Consider the following 19,773-nt stretch of genomic DNA (forward strand, 5'->3'; position numbering starts at 1 on the left):
TCCGCCCATACAGTGCAGACGGGCCGGAGAGCAGGGTGAGGGTCGCCAGTGCCACAGGAAGGTAAGGAGGGGAAAGGAAGTCCAGGGGTGATACTAGCAGCCTCTGTGGGAGCTTGTTTTATCAGTGAACAGCAACAGGGGAAGGGGAGAAGGTGACTGGTTTTTAATCCTGTCCGGAACAGGAGAACGCACATGGCTTTCCTTTGTGCCAGAAACCCAGCAAGGACAGAGCAGCCCAGGAGACGGCAGTCTCTCCTCTCACCTGGCCCGGGCCGAGGCAGGACTTTCAGCAGCACAAGGGACCAAGGCTGGGAAGCTGCAGAGACACTTTGCAAGTCAGGCTCTGGCCTTCATTAGAAATGGTAGGAACGGTCCAACACCTTCCCAACACAAACATGTGCACACCCCCACACTCACACCCTCCCTTTCAGAACAACCTGAAAAAGCTGCCTGCTACAGGCAAACATCAACTGTTAAAAATAAGGCCAGAAAGAGACAAAGCGACCAAAATAAATAGTTTGGCAATAAAGCAAATGTGGCCGTTACACAGAGGCCAAGTCCTTGAAAGGTTTGAAACAGCACATCTCCCTAACAAAAGAGCCTGCAAACAAAGTGAAACTTCGGTCCAAGTAAGAGGAATTTTGCCAGCAGAGGTTCCAGAGGGCTCTTGGCAGCTCGACTTGTTCCCCTTCCAGAGGGGGCAGGGGGCACCTGCCCCACTTGAGCACTGTGCTGGGCAGTGAGGGCTGCCCGAGCTGCGTGCCAGCTCCTGTCCTCTGGAAACTAAATAAAATTAAACCTTTTCTGCTCCTGAGCAAATTCAGACAACAACCACTTTGGTCCAAAGAACAGGCTCTGGCAAGAGCTTGGCAGAGGCACAGCTGGCTCAGCACGCTGACCCCCACGCCTGCTGCTTGAGCTCTTAACCTACAGCACTCCGAAGCCTTCCTGAGAATGGCAGGGTCCATCTGCTTGCGTTTAACCTGCTGCTTCTCGAGTCTGGGCCAGTGGTTCTTTCTCCGAGATGCAAGGGGCTTGCACAGAGCAAGGGCATCAGGAAGCCCCCACGCAGTACCTGTCCTGAGAAAACAGTGCCCATTTGTGGCACATCGAACGCTGCAGCCTCGTGCTCGTCTCCTTGTGGGCTCTGTCATGTTTCTGCCTTTGCGCAGCTTCCCACAGACTGACTTCCACCCAGTAAGAAACTGGACCATCTCCTGGGAAAGGAAAAAGAAACACTCCCACAGCAGCAGCTGCCCAGACGGCACAGCCTGCTGGGGGGTATTACGGTCACTAATCTGACTGGCACTTTTAATGTTCCTTTTATGCTCCCCTGGGGTTTGCTTTTAAAGACGATTTACGTGGGTGTCAAGTGAAGTGTATTGGGTCAGGCCCATCACCTCCTTCATCCTGGAGAAGTGCCCAAGAAGAGCCAGGCCTGTCTAGCCCAGCAGCTCTTCCCTGTAAACCTCTATTATCAGCTGCATCTCTCCAGCCCTCGAGTGAGCAGTCAGCTCCCACGGAGCTGATCCATCCTCTGTGCATGAAGGCGTCCACCTCCAGCAGCAGTCAGCAGCTCTGAGAGCCCCCATTGCGGAGTCCAGGGCCACGGCAACTAGGACAGCTCGAAGCCAGTGTTCATGCTGATCGCGTAGCGCAGCTTCTCCCGCAGGATGCTCTTCTTGCTGTAGTTGGGAAGCTTGAGGAGGTTGAAACACGTAGAAGAGGTTGGGAGACGCCCGCCTGGCTCTTTCTTGCGGATTGTGAAGAAGCCCCGAAGCACACTGCCCAGTGTGTCACCGGTGTCCTGGAACAGGGCAGAAATGCATCACCCTTGCACTTCTCTGCTGTGCTCCTTCCAAGCAGGGTGCCTATACACAGGGCAGAGGTGCTAACACAAAACCTGTCTGCTGGGAACAGGGAGAGTCAAACCCCAAAGCCCTGTCCCGCACAACAGCTAGAAAGGAGCTTCTCTTGTAACTCCAATTGCCATTACACACGCAGGGTCCCTTTGCAAGGTGCACAGGGAAGCAGGATCAGAGGCACAGGGAGGTCCCGAGGAGAAAATACAACGCTGGAGACAGGCAAAAAGAGCCCAAGTGCTGCTGTGTGTGGGAGGAGGTAGGTGCAGCCATATGCATCCTATTAGTGTAAGCTTGTTTTCACCTTGCCCTATAAAGCATATATTTTTACAGAGATGAGGAAGGAGGCTGCCAGAAGCCTGGCCGGGAACGCATGAGACACAAGCAAGCAGGGTGCCTACCTGATCATCAGAGACTTCCACACAGCGGATGGAAAAAGGAGGCTTGAGGTAGGCAAAGCCCAGAAGTGGAGGCCTGGAGCAGCTGGTAACAAACTGAAAAGTGACGGACAGTGAAAGACAGCAGCAGTGAGAGCAGCCTGGCTATAACAGACACGTGGCTAACGCAGTCACAGCAGACAGCTGCTTGGACTGGCATTTGAGCACCCCCCAGTACAATACTGCTGAGCTTTAGTGCACAGCTCTGCTAGCCTTTGAAAACAGGACTATTCATGGTGACACAAGAGCACTTCTAGGAACTCTGCTTCCACGGCTGCCCCTCTGCAGGGGAGCAAGATGTTGATTTGAAGGCGTCAAGCATCTGACACTCCTATTAGTGCAGAAAGCACCCAGCTAACAGGAGAACAGTGCTGACCCAACCACCCCAAATGGCAGGTTGGGCTGAAATGACTGCATTTACCTTGAGAAACATGGCTCTCTCCTCAGGGCTGAAGTCATTGGCTAGGATGTCCCACAGCCAGATAATGACCCGGTGGCTCCCATGGAAGCCCCCATAGTACACCGTGTGTTTTCTGGGGAGAGAAAGGTTGCAACAGGCATGTCCCACTGCAGCAGGAGAGTCACAGCTGAGAAGTGCTGGAAGGATCAATACCTGCCAGGAGTCAGGGTTCACCCTGCCAGTACTGAGCCCCCACCAACGCTTACTGGGCACTTCATCAGAGAAAAGGGAAGGGCAGAGAGAAATTCTGCTCAGGAGCCAGTGGAAGAAAGGACCCTTCCCATTCATTAGTACTTTGTCCAAATTAGCTTTAAGGAACACGTTCTTCAGCTCCATTCATTTCTGTCTGCTCCCCAAATTTCAATTAGGAGAAGCAGAAAGTTGTGAAAGAGTCAGTCCCCTGCAAACCTCCAAATAGCTATATAACAAAATGGCTTGGTTCGCTGTGCAAGAAGACCAGCAGACCAAGTTGTTCACTTACTTTAAGTCCTCGAGGTCAATCTCAGCATTGTCACCAGAGATCAGCCGCTGCAACTCTGGTGCAGAAAACATACGAATCCACTCAGGCTTAATGATCGACCTGAATCCACTGATGAGTGCTGCTGTCTGACTCTTGATTTGTGTGTGCATCCGGAAGTGAGCCATGAGATGGATGTAGCTGATCCTGTGTGCGACAGGGAAGGTGGCAGTGAGGGAGCTGAAGCAGCAAGGGACAACCACCTCGCCAGTGCAGGAACAAGGTTGCTGACCTGCCTCTCCAGCCCAAAAGGGACTAGCACTGCCTGGAGATGCATTATACTTTCCCCTCCAGGGCCCTGCTCTTTATTTAAGCAGAAAGAGCTGTTCTTCTGTCCAGACTTTGCCTCCCACCCCCCACCTCTGGGACTGTCTGCTCATTTCTTAGAGCTTCTTCCCAACCCAGGGACTAGCTGGCTCTAATAATCACTTAATCAATCTTGGCCAGACAGCAGCTCACAGAGTGGAGCGTGCGTCTAACTCCTCTTTAAAGGATCAGATCCCCAGCCACAGGAACTCCTCTAGGCTTGTAAAACAACTGTCTAGGCTCTGATGCCACCTGCACTGAAACCCATGGCTGGAGAATCAACACACCAAAAAACACTTAGGAGATTTCCACCTTCATCCCAGGAGTATGGAAGAAGTGCATTGTTTATTAGAGGGAGGCACCATCAGGCTTCCTCTTCTCACCAACAGTCAAAACAACCGAGCTCGCTGATTCTTCTTCATCAGCTCCTAGGCAGACACCACCACAATCACATTGACTGGGTTTTCAGCTAGGTAACCTCACTCCGCCATTAACAGACAGAACTGTTTCTAGATTGCTTCCACTTATAACGCTTCTCCTGCTCCCTCCCAACTACCAATTTGTGTGCACATCTGCACAAAAGCTTCAAAGTTTCTGCTGTAAGCGAGTAGACTAACATACAGGACTTTCAACTTTCTCCCTGAGCTGACTTCTGACAAGCCAGAGAAAGATCCTTTCAAATGCAAACTCCCTGGTCAGAGCTCAAGAAGGCAAAAGACTAGGAACATCAGATTGCAAAGCACGACTAACAAAGACAAATCCTCACGTAGGATCCAGCTTCACTTGCCATTAAAGAGAACAACCCCCAGATTACCAGTTCAAACACACATCTGCTTAATAGATATTTTATCCTGCTTTTATGATCACTGAAGGGTACAGAGAAGAAAAAAAAAATGAAGGGAAAAAAAAGGTGGGTTTGGTTTTCAGGCTCTGGAGTTGACATTTACGATAACTATCTAAAAGCCGGTTATCTGTGAAAATAGCTACAGGGCTCGGTGTCTCCTCTGATTTCCTGTGTCTAAAGTACAACTGTCGACTACATTTGAATTCACCACTGTCTCTTCTGAAGAACAGTGCTTTATACAACTGCCACATGTTATCATTCTGAGAAGATCTGTCTGCTCCAAGGTGTCTTTGAGCATCTGTGCCCTCTATGTTCACGACTGTGTGCCTGAATTGCTTTGAATCCATCTGTCTGTATCTATCACCGTCATTAAATCCTGCAGAATCTCGCAGACTGTGTGCCTTTGACCTCAGAAGCGCTGTTTCAAGAAGTAAATTGTCAATTTTTATTTTGCAAATCGAATTTAATACAATTTCTGCCGATGAACTGTAACCAGTAAATTCTATTAAGATATTTATGTGCTCCTTCTACTCCAATCTATCTCAATTCATTCCAGATGCAAGCCCAAGGAACTAGAATAAAGTATTTTGCAGTGGTGACCTTAAAAATCTAATTGCTGTACTTACTTATTTTCATTGGTAACAGGAATGGTCTTCCCTCCAGGAACAAGTTCATGGCAAACAAGCTGAGGGAAGAAATGATTGTATTGCTAATTACTGCCTGGAACCACAATGGAAAGAAATGCCATGCTAAGCTGTTACCTCCCCATAAAACATTTATTTTTACAATAAAACAGTAGGATTTAAAATTTAAGTAATAATCCTGCTTCTGCCTTGAACCAGTTTCACTTAACTATTAACATAGTGACTGAACAGTAGGGAACTCCGACTCTCCCACCAGTGGAGCCAGCCCTTCTTTGAGGAAGCCTCCTCTCTAGTCCGATCCATCACAATTCAAAGAGCCCTAGGGGACTGTCACGATCCCAGAATCCAGAGGCTGAACAAGCTCAGAGCCTTTGCATAGCTCAGTCCAACAGCACAATCCAAAACTGTCTGCTCCACAGGTCTCACCTGGGGCCATCTGAGTGACAGAGCTCCCTGGAGTTCACTGTCCCTCAAGCTGGGCACTCAAGGCATGAAGTGGAGAGCGCTCAGAAAGTGAGACAGCTGGGAATTATCCCCTCCCTGCCCTGCCAGGCCAGGGCCTGGTGCTCAGCCAACAGCACTGCTCAGAGACAGCGGCAGGGACCCTCTGGGTGCTTGCCACAGCAACAGAGTCATGATTCAACTTTGCACCAACACTAATTATTCACATACTACAGTGGCCTCTGTGCTTCAGTTCCAGGTGACTTCCAAGGTCAGAAGGGAGCCCAGCACAGGGAATGAGCTTAGCTCCCCTGTGCCCAACACAGAGCCGTACCTAGCGGGGACACACAATTTCATTCAGGAACCACAGGGTTATCCCACCTGGCTGCTTCAGCATGAGCAAAGCACAAGGCAAACAGGTTTATTTTGAAGTTGAGTGCTGCAGCCTTCCATGTCTTACTGCTGGGCTCTCATAGCTGTTTCTTACTTTTATTTTTAAGGTGAAAAAAATCCCAAAGCTGAAACCTCAGCAATCCTGAGGCAGCAGCAAGGTGTTCAGCCCACTGTGCAGTGGGCGCAACCTCTCACCTGTGCGGAGCAGGGCTGTATCAGTACTTAGCTGTCTTCCCATTCACCCTTGCAGCTTTGCAGATGCATTTACACTGCTATTGCTGATAATCATAAGTATGCAAGCTGGGTCCAAACTAGCCAGCTTAGGAATAAGAAACTGCAGCACGCAAAGCTCTCAAGGACAAGCTGCCCCAGATAAACACTCCATGACTTGGTGGTCTCTGAGCTCTGTGCCACTGGATCTACACTGCTAACAGTGCTCAGGCTTAGCGCTAGCTGGGGTCTCCCCAGGGAATTTGCAGCAACAACAGCATACACAGAAAGCAAAGGCATTTTTATCTTATCTGTCCATATTTTCCAGCTATGCACACACAGCATCACAGAACCCAAGGCACAAGTGCAACCAAGAACCTTCAAGCCTTCCTAAGGGACTGACAAACAGCCTTTTCCTCTCAAGGCCAAGAGACCTCCTGACACACTTCAAGTTTCTCTGACGGAAACGGCTACAATTAAAGAAAAGGAATTCCTCCCTGCTCACACAAATTCTTCGTTTTAAAAGAGGGGAAAACCAATTATTCAGGGAAAGCAAAAACCAATGTTTTTCAACTAGAGAAGAAAAAATCCTGGCACTAGAAAAATTGAAGGTCAGAAGGCAACCTTTTTGTGGAAAAAGCCCACAGCTAAATATTGAACGAAGCCGCAGAATCCCACGGCTGAGTTCAGAGAACCTCTGAAGCTGGGTCAGCCTTTCAGCACAGGCATTTTTTTGTAAAAGGAGAGCAGAGCTAAGCCCTAACCACAATCAAACACAAGGTCATTTACTCGTCAGTCCCCTCAGGATTCTTCTTCTGATGGGCCACACAGAGCATCCACCTGACATATCCAGAAACAAAGTACCAGAGTAAAAAGCACTCTGTGTAGCATGAGCTTGGACAGACCGCCTGACATTTAGATGCTCGAGACCAGCTCTCACAAAGCTCAGCAGAGAATAATAGCTGTCTTCCGCTGGCAAGTCAGACTGCAGGTGTATTTCTCTGCTCTAAGGACACTAATAAAAGCTAGGAAACCCCTGCTCAGGAGTCAAACCTAGTTCTGCTGCCAACTGTTTATATTCACAATCTGCCAGTTCTGGCACCACAGGCTTTCCCACAGCAGTGGGCAATGATCCTCAGGATCCCTCTTAGTACTTCAAAGGCTCTTCCTGGTAGCATCAGCCAGACAAGCGAGGGAGACGCTCCTGTGTGGAGCAGCTAGGATCTAACCAGAAGAAACAGGGATTGCCTGAGCCAGGGCTGCAGACTGACTATTAGTGCCCAGAACTCTGCTCGTCACCACCTAGCATGAGGAGGGTGTTTGGAACAAAGCAGAGATAAGGTCCAACACAGTCATTGAATAAAACCCTACCTGACCCATCACATCTTCATCGTAGGACAGCGTTAAGCCCAAGTCACTGATATCACCATCATAACGCTAGAGGAACAACAGAGAAAGGGAAAGAAGGTCAGTGTTTAGCAGTAGGAATAGCAGCTCTGCATTTTTGTATTACTCTTCCACTAAGTGATCCCCAGCAGGCACAAGTCACCAAAGCATAATAAACACGAGTCGCTCTAGGTTATGAGGAGACTGCACAAGAGCTGAGGCTAAAACTTGGAATTTCCCGATTGCAAGTTCCAGGTTTACACCTTCAGACTCCTTTCTCATCCCTGCTTGCCCCAGTAAAAACACAGGACAGCTACCTGCCAACCTGCCTCAGAATCACCAATTACTTCCAGGGTGTTTTTAAAGATGATGAGTACCCCAAAGGCATTTGCAATTCTAGCATTTCTAGCAGCAGCCAGTGATAAGTTAAACAACAGGAAAAGTAATGCTCAAACCTTAATTGAAGTGAGATTTTTATAGAACTCAGAGTCCAAGGAGGGAAGTTCATCTACGGAGCTGTAGAAGACACTATGGTGGTGCCCAAGTAGCTGACTCAAAAAGAAGGAAGCAAATGGTACATCCACAACTATTCCCTACAGACAACAAGAATGCATAGGTAAGGTCCCGCCGCGTACTCGTTATGTGCAATATCTTTGGTTACCTACGAGGCCTGCAGGCAGATCATGTGTTGTGGAACAAGTGCAAAGATGAAAGACACTGACATCAGCTAAGAAAACCACATCCTCTTAAAATCCATTAATTAGTGGAGCAGGTGCAAAAAGGCAACAGGGGAACTCCACGTTTCCTTTAAAAGAACTACCTTACACTGAGAGGGTCATTCTGTCATCCCACCCTCCTTTTAGCCACATGTCCCCTTAAGTAAGGTATCAACAAATGGATGCTCGTAAGGTATAACACCAAAATAAAAGACTATTCCAGCTAGTGTCCCCAGCATCAAGACGAATAATCAAGGTATGTCCCAGGTTTTACCTCCAAAATTATTTTTAAAACATGCCTGAAGAAGTGCCAGACTGCTCCACCATCAGTATCTTTATCCAAGTCATTTTTTCAAACTCGCCTCTTCAGTGACACCTCCCCAGGCACGTGACAGATGCTCTCAAAGGCAAGGGGCACCATCACAGAACTGCTTCTGAACAGTGCTATACCTAATACGGTACTTCTGGCTCACCTCATATACAGCCTTCCCAAGCATCTTCCCCACAAACTCAAAGAGCTGTAGGTAGTTCTCATGAATGTAGGATGTTGGGGATGGATACAGCCTCTCATCACCACTGGTTGTCTGCACACAAACAGAGATAACAGCACAGTGAGCCAGTCTGTTGCTCTCTGTAATGGGTCATCATGGTCAGCATCTGCAGCCCTGCGTCATACCTTGAACAAGTTGAGTGCAGGGTCAAACACCTTCTTTATTATCTCTTCCAGAAACTCTTTGAAGACACCATCTTGATCAATACCAGCCTCATCGACACCCAGATCATTCACAAACTTCACTCTGATCACTCCCTTCATGGCATTCTGGGAAAGCTGCCGTAGCTGTTCATATCCATCCTACACAGACCAGAAAAGCCAGAGTCCTGTTTCACAGGGAGACATGTGAAACATCCATGCAGACATACAGCAGAGACAGGAGACAGATACACCATGGAAATCTGCATTTGTCACTGAATTTTGTGGCCAAAAAGACCAGCATTTTTCCTAATCAAAACTCCAGCTTTGTAGCAGTCTGAACTGAACTAAGGTCCAGCATTTTCCTGTAACATCACTTCATGCAAAAGCAGACAGAACTGGCACTGGGTCCCTCAGCATCCACAGAGAAGATAAAAACATATTCACACCCCATTCTCGTTAGGTCAAGTTAGTGGCTTGTTGGTTGGCTTCTGCAAGCCAAGTCACTCACCTCCAGCATACGTGAGCGGCGGATAGTGATGTGTGTGACATGAGGCGATGCTGAGCTGGTTTCAACCAGCCCAAGCTTCTCTTTCTCCTTTGTAACCATATTTCGGAAAAGCAGCACCCTCTTAAAAAGAAAACAAATGTAAGTCTTCATCCACAAGGATCCTTATCCTCCAGCGCAGCAGGGCTTCCAGAACTAGCTCTTGGTTGTCCTGTTCCCAGCTGGGCCCAATGATGCCACTGTCACCTACTCAATAGAAATAGTGGGATCTGCCTCCTTGTTCCCCAGTGGGGCAGAGAAATCCTTGAAGCTCTGCTTTGGGAGGGACAGGGCATTGACAATACTGAAAACAAAAGCACCTTTCCCATCACCACATAAAAATTTGTCATCTCTGCAGATTTGCTACCTGCAAAAAGACACTCTGCTTTCTGCATAAAGACTTTCTCCAAAGCCACGTCATGCATTGCTGGATGACTCTATGCACTGCCCACACAAATAAGCTCTCTCTCAACAAAAGAAATCAAGACAGTTTAGAGGTAATATATTGGGGTGGGGTGGGAAGGAGAAGACTTTTGTTTAACTGGCATTTCAACCACAAGTTCCGTGTCACAAAATGCTCAAGATGCATGTCCCTTCCATCCCTGGCCACCCAGGTCACTGGCTTTTCAGCCTCCAAACTCTGCCCCTGTCCCACTCACATTCTTGTGGGGAATGACGTGCGGGATGTACTGCAGGAGCAGCTGGGCTCGTTTCTTGTCCTTGTCCAGCTCCTGGAAGAGCACGCTGGGTTTGAGGTCCCTTACAAAGAAAGGCACAGATTCAGAGATCCCTGAGAAATGCCCAGGTGTGGTAAATAGCTGGGGGTAGGAGAGGAAACCTGTAATGATTTCAAAGATGACTTAAGTGCTCAGGTGTACACATCTAAGAAGGCCAGAGACACTCAAGCTGTTAGGTGCTGAGTCAGTTTTCAAACATCACCCCCCATGAGCAGCAGCTAAACCTTACACCACAGAAGAGAAGCACAATAGGAGCGACGTCCTTAAATGCAAACACAGGGAGCAGTTCTGACCTTGATCTCACAGGTAGAATGAGAGGCGCTCAATTTTAAACTAAGGGATCCCAAACCAGCCACCCACAAAGGACCTGGTGCACTGGGACAAGCACACGATCCTTGCCTTGAGCTGAATGCTTACTTGCGTAACCAGTGATCCTCAGGAGCAAAACGCCTGCGGCAGTCCCTTTCATACAAGACCATGAGCCAGCCATGGACAGAATGAAACAGCTCCAGGGTCTCCCCTCTGGCATTCTCTAAACAAAAGGAACAAAGCAGCAATGTCCAGGCACCCTAGGTAACAGGAGTGTCCAAGAGCAACATGTTGATCATCTGCCCCACACTAACAGGACAGGTGTATTTCTCCCAACGTCCACCGCCTTCAGACGGAAGGGAGAGATTTGTGCCTCCCAGAAGACAGACAGTTTCTTCTTTGATCAAAGTGAAAAAAACCTCTTAGCCACATCAAAGCCATCTCAGCCAGCTCCAACTGAGCCCTCACAATGGAAATGGACTATCTGATCCCACTGCCAGAATTGAGCTGTACCCAAATTATACGAGCATATAGATCAACACTAGATATCTATGGAGACCCTAGCAAGCCTGCTCTGCTTTGTCAAAGCACTATATTACGTTCTTGTCCAATACATGGCCCAGTCATGCTAAACTTAGTCTCTTGCAAAAAACAACATGCCCATCACATCTGTTACACAAATTCTTATTGGAAATAGGAAAATGCACTGTATTAGGTGCCAAGCACAATAGTGGCATCTGGACACCAAAAGACTGCGCCATATTCTCATGCCACCACATGTAGTACGGTTTTTTTCTGCAAAGTAATGATTAGCAGAAGCTTCACATTCCAAAATTAATGCCTTTTGTGGTTCTAATAGTAAACTCAACTCAAGCTACTAAAAGCGCTTACCTACAATTCCATCCCAGATCATCTTAAATACAAAGGAATTCAGAAAAGACGAGATGGTAACAAGCTCTTCCAGTTTGAATGAAATCTGCTCTTCATAGACTTCTATGTCATCAAGAATCCTATCAGAGAAAACAAATGCAAATGCACAAGTGTAAATTTAATTCCTTTTTGAAATTTTCATAAAGGCACATTATCCTTTAGCAGCAGCTCTTATTTCTATGACAACTGACACCCATGCGGATCTAAAGTCATAAACAACTAAATGTTATTTATTGATTTTGATAGATATCCGATCCTAACAGAAGACAGTATGAAAGGTCCAAGACACAAGCAAAGCCAGTATTTAATAGTTAAAAGGACCTATGCCCTCAACCCCAAGAAAACTTTTTCATCATTCAAGCTAAGAAAACTGTCTCTACTGACCAGCAAAGGCAATTTTCCACCCCCTCTTCCATCCTTTGTGTTGGGTAAGTCTATGAGCGAGACAGCAAAGGAGAAGGACATAAGCTGGGGAGCTTTCTTGCAGCAGTATTATAAAAGTTCCTCAAAGCTTATCTACATCCAAGTGTTTGGTTTGGACCGACACAACTGGTGCCCATAAGCAGCAGAAGAAATGTTTCTTCCCCCTCCCTAGCCAGTGCTGTAATATTTTGTTACCAGTTCAGCCAGCTGTATATTCCTGAAGTAGCACATGGCTGAGGGGGAAAGTCATTTTGAAGTCCTCTATTTCTCAGGACTCTATCTGAAAAGCTTGCTGGTTTACTCTGCCTAGTTATCTTTATGCAAAGGCAGCAATACCTTAACTATTCCTCTTGAAACTTAAGGAACACAACAGCTTCACATTACAAATCTAGAGAGCACCCTCTGCTTCTACCTACGTGATAAGGTGGCGGGAGCAGTCACAGAAGAGCATCAACATGGCCAGCAGCCTCTTGGATTCCTCCGTATCATTATTCAAGCACTCCAAGAAGAGTTTTAACCCGCCCTGTGGTCCCAGCTCACAGATAAAAGCCCATAATTTGGGCAACAGATCATCCAGGTAAGTGAGGCCTAGCAATGGAAAAATATAAAGTACACTCAGTAAAGCTTGCTCTGCCCGTTTGTTCATGCAGGCTCAGAGATGAACGTGACTTGGAGCCAAAAGATCCTTTTGCAAAGCAACACTTTACTTGAAGGGAACATAAGCATCACATTTGGCTCCCAAGCCTGTCTGCATTAACAGGAGATGTACAATCACCAGGAAAGCAAACAAAAGCTTTTAACAAGGCATTAATCGTTTGCACATCTGAAGCACTTTCCTGCTAATTATTTTGCAACTTTAGAAAAGAATTAATCCCTGTGATCCAATCACCGCTACAGCCATCTTCGAGATGGGAACACAAAGAACAGGGTTGTACCTGTGGTCACCACTATAGCCACAAACAAAGCATCCAAGGCTCTGGACTCATTCCTCTGCTCTAGCCACTAGACCAAAACAGTGCTTATCTCCTCCTCCACCCATTCCTAAGGCAGGTAATTTGTTCTTAAGATGTGTGAAAGCATTCGGTGTTTGCATCACATAAAAATTAATATTGCTAGGCTTCTCAAAAACACTGACTCAGTCTTAAGTTTGATATGGAGTAAGCAAGGTTTCATTACAGGAAAACTTGTTTCAATTTGTATTCTGGAGAGTTAATGCTTGATAAAGAAGTGATGAATGTTATTGATCAGACATATGATTCGGGATGGAACAAGCCTTCCACCCAGCCAGTCAATAAACGGTTGTCAGTATTAAAACTACTAACAAGTCAACAGAATTTAGTAAGAAAAATCTACTTTTTTTCTCCACATTTTAAGTGATTTGAAAAGCACAGATGTGGCCTGACCTGTGAGTATCTGCAGGCGGATCTGCGTCAGCGTTGTGAGCGTGGTTTGGTACAGGACACAGATACTGCATACCTTCTGTACTTCTGCTGAGTCCACTCGCTTGCCCCCAACAGGCTTGAGAATGTTGCGGACAGATGCAGACTTCTGGAAAGCTCTCTTGAAAAGATCTGGTGACAGAGAAGTACAAGAGACGTTGGCTCAGGAGACAGAAGTGCTATTCCAAACCATTTCTTATTCTCAGCCACTTGGAAGCCATGTGATAAAGAGGATTTTAAGCAGACTAAGTCACTCCACAGACAGCAGGTTTTGGTGGACTTTTCTGGCAGAACGTTGTACAGCTGCTAGCAATGCAGAAGAATATTTCAGTGGGGGCATTAGTCTAAAGCTTAAAACCTTACCAGAACTGCAGTACCTAATGACCACAGGATCTAGTGGTCACGGGCAGCTATGGGCAGCAGCTAGAAAACAGCTACATTACAGCTGTCTTATTCCAAATATTCTTCTGCAGAATCACCATGCATCACAGGTCCACAAGCCAGTTTCACCTTGCTTTTCACCTGGGAAGCTGGCCTCCCATCTTACCTTGGGAAGTACTAAGTTATGCAGTAAGCACTTCAGCTACTTGAGAAACAATGCAAAAAACTGCTAAAATAAGCAAATATGTTCACAGCACCAAAGTAAGAGACTTGCCCCAGGTCACAGAGGCATTCTGAGCAGGAATTACAAATAGGAGAGACCATATCCCCACCTAAGCAGCAGAAGCAGCTACTGCAAGTAATTACTCAAAGCTTTTAGCATAAGTGGAAAAGTCAAAGCCCCATGAGTCTGCGAGAGAGAAAGACACATGTACACGCACACACACAAAAAAAGCAACCCTTCAGAACTGACTCTTCATAGGAAGGCTGTTCTGAGGGGAAACTGGCTGTGTTGGCAGCTGAGCTATTTCCTGATTCTCCACCAATTTCTTGCTGAGCACATCACTGAAGAGGATGCGGATCATATGGACTCCCCAGAGATGCTGCAGTTGCTTTGTCAGCAGAGGCATGGACTCATTCAATCTGAAAGACAAGTCAGAGAGACATGTTAAAAGGCAGGCTGGAATAAAACACCGGACAGCAATACTTCGATACATTTAGCTCACAGTCAAAATGGAGTATGCACCCACCCTACAGATGGTCCTCACAGGAAGAGCTGATATACAGGTCCTGTATCGAGTGTACCAGTATGGCCACTGTTTACCATTCTAACTATACTAAATTAATTTCCTCATGTAATAGTCTGTGTATGAATGCAGCAGTTTATATTGTGCTGAATATCTGAAAGTTATTCTAAATAGGGTCACACCTGTTCATCTCAAAACATAAAACACATCGCAGCATAAAAAAAAAAAAAGGAAAAAAATAAAAAGAGTGGCTTAATCATCTATCACCATAAGGTCCTCCTCACTTACCCATAATCCACAGTCTGTGAAAACCAGCCAAGAACAGGATGCCAGTGGGTGAGGTTGGATTTCTTTTGTGAAACGTACTTCTGGCAGTAGGAGAGCATGTGAATGAGCACACCCACAAAATGAGCTGTCTCCTCCTCAAGAACTTTATCATTCAAGGAGCCCAAGTACACAAGATTACCTGGCGGAATGATCAGCACAGCAAGACTTAAAACAGGAACAGATGCTGCGGGACAGTGGTTACAGACATAACAGATGAAATAAACTCACACCCCTTTTCAAGTCCAGGAGAGGATTTCTGTGAAGAATGACTGTTGGAGGCTACCCTGCAGCAAGCCATTTCCAGCACACACCAACCACTAAGGTGGCATGTCACTTTGGCCGCCTTCTCATTGGTATCCCACCAACACCTTCTACAAAATACTATGAGCTACAGATGATCCATGGTTATTCCTGAGTTCCAACTGTTCCTCTTGTTACTTTTACAGAAATGTGAACTTAAATATTTCAGTAGCATATCCATTTAGGGAAGTTAGATTCAAGTCTGCTATACTGCAAGACTTTCTCAGAGTCCAAGTGAAAAGCTAGCAGAGATAACACTTCACAGTTTAGGTATAATGACATGTATACAAGAAGTGTCTGATCCTTCCTCCTTTTGCAAGGGCCCTAAACCATGTTTGCAAGATCCCTAAATAAATCTCAATTAGTATTTAGAAATCATCTAAATAAGTATAAAAAAAATGATGAGTTGGAAGCAGCTCTGACTCATGGAGAATGAATATTTGATTCAAGACTCTCTTCCAAGCACAGTAAAAAAAAAAAAAAAGTGTAACAGGTGCTTACCCAACAAACAAAGAGTGTGACTTCCTTCTAGGCATACGCAGACATCTCGACATTGTGCTTCACAACTTAAAAATAGGATGAACTTGCGGAAAAGATCATGAGATTCTATCGCTGCCAGACGCTGCAAGACAGAATTTAACTGCCAGTGAGGCTGAGAAGTGCCACACAGAACAACCACACCTGATCTGCCACCAGCAATTCGGATTGTTTTTTCTTTTCAAATAAAGCAGCAAGTTGAGACTGTTGCACTGAAGAGAATAAGTGTTTGACATGAAGCGGGTTCAGGAAATAAAAAACCTTGCAAGTGAATAGGCCATGTTCTAGTTGTAGACAGACCTTTGCAACTGTCTGTCTGCAAGAACTCAGAATGCCCATTTGGCACAAAACTTGCCTGTCTGCACCAAGCTACACACAGGAGCAGGCAAATTAAATTAGATTAGTGGACAGCCTACTAGTTACCATCACAGATCTTTTGCCATGCAACAGACTGATTTTTGCTATGGCTCTGTCTATGGTTACAGAAATGGATGGGGCAGTTCAGCCCATCATCCCACTGGTATTAATAACTCCTGTGGTATTAGAAACCCAGAGTATCTGGAGAGTGTAAGGATCAAGTGCTTCCACAACAGAGACCTGAAACTGGCAAAGAGAGAAATGCCAATGCTCTGTTCCAAGAGCTGATAAAATGGAATAACAAGTGGCCTTATGTGATATTCAGCGAATTTTTGATACTATTACATCACCCACTTACCTCAGGTGTTAGAGTAGCAAGATGAGTCATTATAGCAGGCACAGACATGATATGGATCAGAAATGACCTCAACAGATTGTCTGAAAACTGCGCAGCAACCACAGGGCTACAGAGAGAAAAATACCTCAGTGCAAGTAACCTGACCTAGCAAAGTAAGACGCAGCCTTTAACCAAGCTGTTCAGAACTGGCTGCTGATTCTACCCTCGTCAAGAAGCATCTCTGGAGAAAGAACATTCACTTACGCTTTTGTTATCATAGCAAGTTCACAAAACAGCTCATGACTCAAAGGAATATAAGCCAAACAGTTCACAGCATAATGTATTTTTACACAGCACATCCATACCACCCAGAGCACTGTAAGTATTATGTGGTTCACCTCCTAAGTTCCCCTTCTCTCCTCACTACCATGAAGCCAGTAATTAAACAGTTGTTTTCCTTACGAAGAAGTTAAGTGACATATTCAAGGACATCCACTGCTACTCTACTGAACATCACAACCTCATCATCCCAGCAGTGACAGCTATAGAAGAGAAGTGGCACACAATTAACCACTGAAGTCTTAAAAGAATGCTCGTTACTGGCTGCGGATTTCCAAAGTGAAGAGACATGAGGTCAGGGTAACAGCATACTTTTCTTTTTTTGAAGAAAACAGAGTGAATCATTAGAAAGATCTGCAACTAGCTCTTGTTTCAGAGCCCCTGCAAATTGAGTAACAGGTACATCTGCATCAGCAGTTCATCGTGAAGGGCACAACCATACTTATCTAGAGAACTCCAACCTCTTCTGATGTTTAACAGAATGACGTACAGATCCTGTACTCTGAACTGGAATTGCACTCCAAAGTCTAGGCTCATACTAACACTAATTACTGACTTAAGAGCGTTCTGACCTGAAAAAGGACGACAGGAAAGTGAGCTATTTGCCTAAAGTGGCTTCTTTCATCAGGGTGATACTCTCAATGGCACAAAGAGACTGGCAGAATGAGAAGTCTTCAAAAAACACAATAAAGACAACTTTGGCTGTATATCATCCCAAGCAGCTCTGGCTGCCTTACCGCAATGCAAGAGAGAAGACAGCAGTTAAAGAGCCTTTGGACAAGGAAGGTCTGGATCTTGCCAAGCCATTAGTTAGCAAAATCTGGAATTAAAACAAAAACAAAACCAAAAACCCCCTGCAGTACTCAGAAAAAGAGGACACTCCTGAAAGACATTATGTTTATTTTCAGAGCAGAGAAAAAGAACAACACCAAAACAACCTGAAAACCAGTTACTACAAGTCATTTGACAGAACTAGAAGGGCTTCAAGTTAATAATGGCATAACAGAGAAACTGCAATCAAATCAGACACTCTACAATACTTATTTCTCTAGGACATGTACTCAGGGTTCCCAGGCTTTTTAAAATTAACAGGCAAGGCTCATAGCTGCCTGGTAATATCCTTCTCATTTAAAAGATTAAGAAAAATTACATGAGTTCCTTTCTTGTACAGAACAGTAAACAAATTAAATACATACAAAATGGCAGCAGCAGTTTGGAAAAATATTCAAGTCTCCTTTCTGTCCATCTCATTATGAGATGATTAAGTAGGATTTCGATTCAGCAATAGTGACAAAAAGGAGACGGTGTATTAGGTCTCAAGTGCTTTGAAGAAAAATATGACCACACAAAAAACACCAGTGCTCCACAACCAGCTTCTCCCTGACACACCACCACAGAGATCATAAAAGCTTCCTCAAAACAAGAACGACAGCACAGGACTGGGGCTTGTTTTGAATAAAGAGAAGACATAACCGTATCAGCCTGAGACTGACCTGCAGCACAGAAAAAAATCCCTTCTGATTTAGATGTCCCATGATGTTTGCACAGATGTGGTTCATGGCAGGCCTCAGGGTTTCACCTTCCGGGTTAAAACACTCATGTTACTAAATCAGCATCACAGCTCCACCCTTTACTTCCTTACAAACTATAAAACAGTTTGTCAATTCGTAAGCCCTTCTTGGACAAAGTCCTTGCCCTTAAATGCAAAACCACCATTCTAGCAGCATTTCACATCAAGTCTTATTTAAGGTATAAGAGTCATATTTCCTCACGATACTTGTCTATCTTTTCTATGTGTATTTCCTACAAAAACCCAGAGCTAAAACCACATTCCATTACCCTCTGAACACTTCTTGTGTGTGAGATTTTGGAGCATTATAAAAACGTTTTAACTGTTGCTGTTCTAAGGGAAATAGCCTGTCTAATGGGAATCCTTGCTGCCCATTCTAGGCTTTGCGCAAGCATAGAAGCATAATGAATCTTTATGGTAAGCATGGGGAGAAGACAAGGTGCAGGAACAGCATTCAGTAGATTTTAATAGCAAAACCCACATCAGTGGTTTAAAGTATTGAATAGGACGCACCAACCTTTTCCCCGAAGGATTTTCCACGTAGAAGTGTCTGTGAAGGTGACAAGCATTGTGAGGTGCAAATTGACCAGTCTGGAGTCTTGTAAGATGTCAGGCTGCGATAACAAACACCAATGTTAATAAATCAAATTCGCTTTGTGCCAGACTACAGAATTGTTAAACACAGGGAGACAAAACACAAAGAGAATGTTTCTTACCTTAAGCTGCTTGAGAAATTCACAGCAAAACCACAAAACGTCTTTGATCTGTTTGATCCATAAGAGAGTAAGATCTTTGCAGAGTGCCAGTGACACATACCACACCTGAGAAAGGCAGGATACAAACGGGAGCAGTGATTAGTAATTGTGCTACAGATTGGCAGAATACCTTACCAGGAAGCTTTGTAACAAAACGACCTCCTCAGTGCCCTACTCAACCCAGCAGCAGAACCAAGTCATTTCTCTCCCCAGAATTCACTGGTCAAAACATACCACCCACGACAGAAAGAAATTGTGCTTTAACTCCTACAGCTGTATACAGAGTAAAAATATCAGAGGAATACTACAGAACTTATCCAAACTTTCACCATGAAATCTCAGCAGTGTTCAGGGGCTTTTGAAAGCTAAAAATTCAAATATCACCAACTTAAATCCCCACACATAGAATTAAAAAAAAAAAACAAGCAACCCTCCCACCCCTAAACTAAAAATCCATCCTGCTGACCTTGGGCTCATTCTCAACATCCATACTATTCAGAATACAACGGCACAGCTTTTCAAATCTCTGGGGGGAAAAAAAAAAGGTGGCATTAGTTCTAACTACAGGAAGGGCTATTCTGGAAAAGCACTAGGAACAGTTCAGCAGAGGGAGCAAGATACCTCCCTAACAAAACAACAAATGTTCCAAACATATTCCCTAGAGACAGTGCCGATGGCTCCTTCCCCGAAAGCGCATCTACACATCATGCTACAGCTATGCAGAAGAGTCTCCTCCTTGAACACAGTGCTCATCAACAGGAGCAATTTCTCAGCCTTCCCTGCTAAATTGCCTCCCTCAACAGCACAGGCTGAAGCCAGGAAAAGCATTTTT

General features: G+C 45.3%; 1 protein-coding gene across 1 annotated transcript in view; it reads right to left on the reverse strand.

Moving 5' to 3' along the window:
- Positions 1–1,280: 1,280 nt before the first annotated feature.
- The window catches only part of UBE3B (ubiquitin protein ligase E3B), a 19,953-nt gene continuing 1,460 nt past the window's right edge, over positions 1,281–19,773 (reverse strand). The window contains exons 3-26 of the mRNA XM_009581430.1: positions 19,408–19,467; positions 18,903–19,007; positions 18,704–18,800; positions 18,110–18,195; positions 17,354–17,436; positions 16,299–16,404; positions 15,548–15,668; positions 14,708–14,885; positions 14,146–14,315; positions 13,257–13,424; positions 12,270–12,441; positions 11,392–11,510; positions 10,609–10,723; positions 10,114–10,213; positions 9,419–9,538; positions 8,893–9,069; positions 8,690–8,800; positions 7,956–8,093; positions 7,486–7,551; positions 5,053–5,111; positions 3,241–3,423; positions 2,721–2,832; positions 2,264–2,356; positions 1,281–1,807 (exon numbers count right to left, since the gene is read on the reverse strand). Coding sequence (XP_009579725.1) covers positions 1,616–1,807; positions 2,264–2,356; positions 2,721–2,832; positions 3,241–3,423; positions 5,053–5,111; positions 7,486–7,551; positions 7,956–8,093; positions 8,690–8,800; positions 8,893–9,069; positions 9,419–9,538; positions 10,114–10,213; positions 10,609–10,723; positions 11,392–11,510; positions 12,270–12,441; positions 13,257–13,424; positions 14,146–14,315; positions 14,708–14,885; positions 15,548–15,668; positions 16,299–16,404; positions 17,354–17,436; positions 18,110–18,195; positions 18,704–18,800; positions 18,903–19,007; positions 19,408–19,467 — 2,931 coding nt within the window. The 3' untranslated portion in view covers positions 1,281–1,615. The remainder of the gene's footprint in view (positions 1,808–2,263; positions 2,357–2,720; positions 2,833–3,240; positions 3,424–5,052; positions 5,112–7,485; positions 7,552–7,955; positions 8,094–8,689; positions 8,801–8,892; positions 9,070–9,418; positions 9,539–10,113; positions 10,214–10,608; positions 10,724–11,391; positions 11,511–12,269; positions 12,442–13,256; positions 13,425–14,145; positions 14,316–14,707; positions 14,886–15,547; positions 15,669–16,298; positions 16,405–17,353; positions 17,437–18,109; positions 18,196–18,703; positions 18,801–18,902; positions 19,008–19,407; positions 19,468–19,773) is intronic.

This window comes from Fulmarus glacialis, unplaced genomic scaffold (genome assembly GCF_000690835.1).
Source record: "Fulmarus glacialis isolate BGI_N327 unplaced genomic scaffold, ASM69083v1 scaffold4867, whole genome shotgun sequence".
NCBI lineage: Eukaryota > Metazoa > Chordata > Aves > Procellariiformes > Procellariidae > Fulmarus > Fulmarus glacialis.